This window comes from Gossypium raimondii, chromosome 6, assembly GCF_025698545.1.
Source record: "Gossypium raimondii isolate GPD5lz chromosome 6, ASM2569854v1, whole genome shotgun sequence".
NCBI lineage: Eukaryota > Viridiplantae > Streptophyta > Magnoliopsida > Malvales > Malvaceae > Gossypium > Gossypium raimondii.
In genome coordinates, this window is record NC_068570.1 from 46,945,441 (window position 1) to 46,949,085 (window position 3,645).

Below are 3,645 nucleotides of genomic sequence, written 5' to 3' on the forward strand. Positions count from 1 at the left end.
AAAATTATATTAAAATCTTGGGAAGATTTAGAATGTTGGAAGCATATAAAAAAATTCGAAAAATTGTTCAATATGTTTGCATAAATATTTATATAAATTGAAATGATTTGAACATATATGGTAAATTCAACTCAATGGATAATAGTTGAAGGAAGATTATAAAATGATCAAAAATACCCATATGCATTTTTATAAAAGGACCATGATCAAAGTTTGCTTATTAGTGTTAAAACTCCTAAAAAGATCAAAATAAATTTTTCAAAGTTTTCCTCACTCATAACATTATTCTTTTCCCTTCGCTAAGAATTTTTTCCACAAGGTTTTATCTTAATAAAATTTTATCAAGGTATATTATCTACCAATAAACATTCGAGGGAATATTATGAAATTTTAGGACTCTAATGTCCATTAGAAATAAAATTTTATATATTGTATGCTTTTTATGTTTATAAATATAGATTTTGGGGAAGTTTTACAACATCCTATTGATTTCTTTTGCTTCTTTTATTTCTTTTGTTGTCTTTATTATTTATTTGATAAAAAATTAATAAAAATTTGATGATGAATTAGTGTTATTGGTTTCAATTGCTTCCGCGCAATTGAAACAACGATGGTATGAAGGCTAAAATGGATAAAGTTAACGTTGTGAATATTCTTTTTTCCGGTCCCGTTCACCCCTTTCTTCTCTTTCTGTAACGCGAATCCTCTCTTTCTCTCTCTCTGTGAAAAAGACAAAAACCTTGGAAGTATCTCATCCTTCCATTTCCATCCTACTCTGCCCTATCTCCCTTCCCTTCCCTTCCCTTCCCTTAAACACGATAGGTTTACCCTCAGCCCATCCCCAGATCTAACCCCTTTTCTTCTCCCAACCAGATAATCCCATTTAGAGAAACGAAAAATGTGTCCGGTTCGTTCAGATCCCATCCACAGATTCCACTCCCTGCCACTCGATCACTTCGACCGTCTTCCCGACTCTCTCCTTCTTTTAATCTTCAACAAGATCGGCGACGTTAAAGCTCTCGGCCGATGCTGCCTTGTCTCCCGTCGTTTCCATTCCCTCGTCCCTCAAGTTGATAACGTTCTCGTTCGTGTCGATTGTGTCATCTCCGACGACGATTCTTCCCCCTCGTCCTCATCCTCCGACAAGTCACGTCCCGCCGGTCCCTTCTCCAACCTCTTGCGTCTCGTCTTCGGATGCATTGTTAAACCCCTTCAAGCTTTGGGTCAATTCCTCGGCCCTAAACGCTCCCTTCTCAATGAAACGGTTAACGCCCCTTCCTCTTCCTCATCCGTCGGTGGCGGCGCTGATGATGATGATGCCGAAATGGGCCAAGCTGGTGTCACCCACCATTCCCCTACTCAAGTGCTTAGAAATTTCAACGAGATTCGTTTCCTCCGAATCGAATTACCCAGCGGCGAGTTAGGAATTGACGATGGAGTTCTGTTGAAATGGAGAGCAGATTTCGGATCAACCCTTGATAACTGCATCATCCTTGGAGCTGCCTCCGTTATTAATGACGTGCATTCGCAAGTATCGGAGTATGGCAACGATGGGTTTTGCAGCAACAATAGCATTACCGGCAACGGTGATGATAATGGGAGTATTCCAGAGTCGTTTTATACCAATGGAGGCTTGAAATTAAGGGTTGTTTGGACGATTAGTTCGTTAATCGCAGCATCAGCAAGGCATTACTTACTTCAACCGATAATTGCGGAGCATAGGACGCTGGATACCTTGGTTTTAACCGATGCGGATGGACAAGGGGCGCTTCGTATGAACAGGGATCAGCTTGAGGAGTTGAGAGTCAAGCCATTATCGGCTTCTTCAGCTTCCAAAAGGACGCAGGTGCCGGCATTGAATATGAGGCTTTGGTATGCCCCTCATTTGGAATTGCCTAACGGGGTTGTATTAAAAGGTGCTACTTTAGTTGCAATTAGGCCCAGTGAGCAATCTGCTTCTAGAAAAGAGGTCTCCGATGCTTCTTGGTTATCAACTGCTTTCGAAGAGCCTTATGGGACTGCTGCGAAGATGCTGATTAAGAGAAGGACGTATTGTTTGGAGATGAACTCCTTTTGATATCCTGCAACGGTAAAACTCTCATATGCTTGAAATACTTGTCTATGCTGATTAATTTGTTACATAAGCGACTTTATGTTCACCATTAGTCCTTTAGATATATGGTTTTAAAATATAAATATGCTGTTGAATCTTGATGTCTTCTGGTTCTATTATGATCGTTTTGATTTGTCTAATTCATTGTGAATTAGAGGGGAGAGCAAACATGATTATGCTAGGAAGCATCTCGGAATGAATGCGCTGCCTGAAATCTAACTAGCATACCTTAGCATCTTCATTCCTTTTTTGAGTTTTGGATCTGCATTCATATGGTTTATCTATTCATCTATTCTGAATTCAAAGTTCATTTTGCATTGATCAGGGAGAGCAGTCAAGCACAATGGTCAAGGGGAAGAAGATAGCATGCTTTTTGAAAGCTGATGACCAAACAACAATTTTGTTACATGTTGTAGCTTAATCTCGGTGCTGTGTCCCATGGAAGCAAAACCTTGCTTGGGACCACCAGTGAAAGCAATCCATGAATGTTGATAATGTACTGCAAGGGTTTCGGCTTTTGTGCTTCAACTGATAGCCTAATGCACTTGCTGCTTGTTTTTATTTCCGGCATATGCTTGTACGAGTGCACACCTGTGATCAGATTGATGTTGTAAGAGCTTTGAATTTGTAGCCCTTTTAACTCTGATCCCTCTTTTATGTGTATATTGTAGGTATGAAGATGTGATGCTTTATGTTATATGCTTATGAAGTTCATAAAGAAATGTAGTTTGCAACTTAGCTTTTAGCTTTCGTTGGATAAACTTATTGTAATTTTTTCAAAGTTAATGGATACTTTATGGTCACAATCTTGGCAAATTCAGTTTAAGCAGATGCTGCAGACGCCTGGTAGAGGTTGGAACTTGGATGTTGCTGCGGCTGTTATTCCATTACATTAGTTGTGATACAAATCCAGGTGATGATAAATCGATATGTGCCACTTTGAACAACTTAGGTGGTGAAAGGGATCTTGGTGTGGTATTAGTCGAACTGGATTTTTGAGTCTTGTATATTGTTTAGCTCATTATGTGTTTAAAAGTGAATTCAATTTGCAATATATAAAGTGTGCATTTTGATCGAGTTCTGGTTCATTGATTCATGTTCCAGTGAAGCCTGTCCTGCCCAATGTGATTAAAGATTGATTATTATATGTGGTGAATAAATTGTCTTCTATGTTAGACTTAGATGTATATTATATGTTTATGGGTGTGGAAACAACCAGTAGAGTTCCCGCATTTGGTTTTCCTCATCATACATGAGAGAGAGAGACAGATGAATCAATTTCTTTGATTTTTATTTTTATTTTTTAAAATTTTCATATATATTTCATACTGTTGGGGAGTGTTGGCATGACATTTGGCAATAAAAGATTGTGGGGGATCTGGCTGAGGCTGTACCAAAAATATGAGTAGCCATTTTCATCCTCTTGTTTTAAAATATTGATTGATTGGCCAAGTTTTTGTTTTATTTATTTATTTACAATAATGTAATTAAGATTCAATTAGCTGGCTCTGCTCCTTTCTTCCATTTCATAC

The 3,645-nt window shown here is 38.4% G+C and overlaps 1 protein-coding gene across 1 annotated transcript; it reads left to right on the forward strand.

The window, feature by feature from the left end:
- The first annotated feature begins 563 nt into the window (after positions 1 to 563).
- Positions 564 to 3,190, forward strand: LOC105773772 (F-box protein At5g46170). The gene is made up of 2 exons (XM_012595876.2): positions 564 to 2,089; positions 2,439 to 3,190. The coding sequence occupies exon 1, from the start codon at positions 899 to 901 to the stop codon at positions 2,075 to 2,077; it is 1,179 nt and encodes a 392-aa protein (XP_012451330.1). The 5' UTR covers positions 564 to 898; the 3' UTR covers positions 2,078 to 2,089; positions 2,439 to 3,190.
- The last annotated feature ends 455 nt before the right edge of the window (positions 3,191 to 3,645 follow it).

Bases quoted from the DNA above. Each gene is read 5' to 3' on its own strand.
- LOC105773772 (XM_012595876.2), top strand. From the start codon at position 899: ATGTGTCCGGTTCGTTCAGATCCCATCCACAGATTCCACTCCCTGCCA.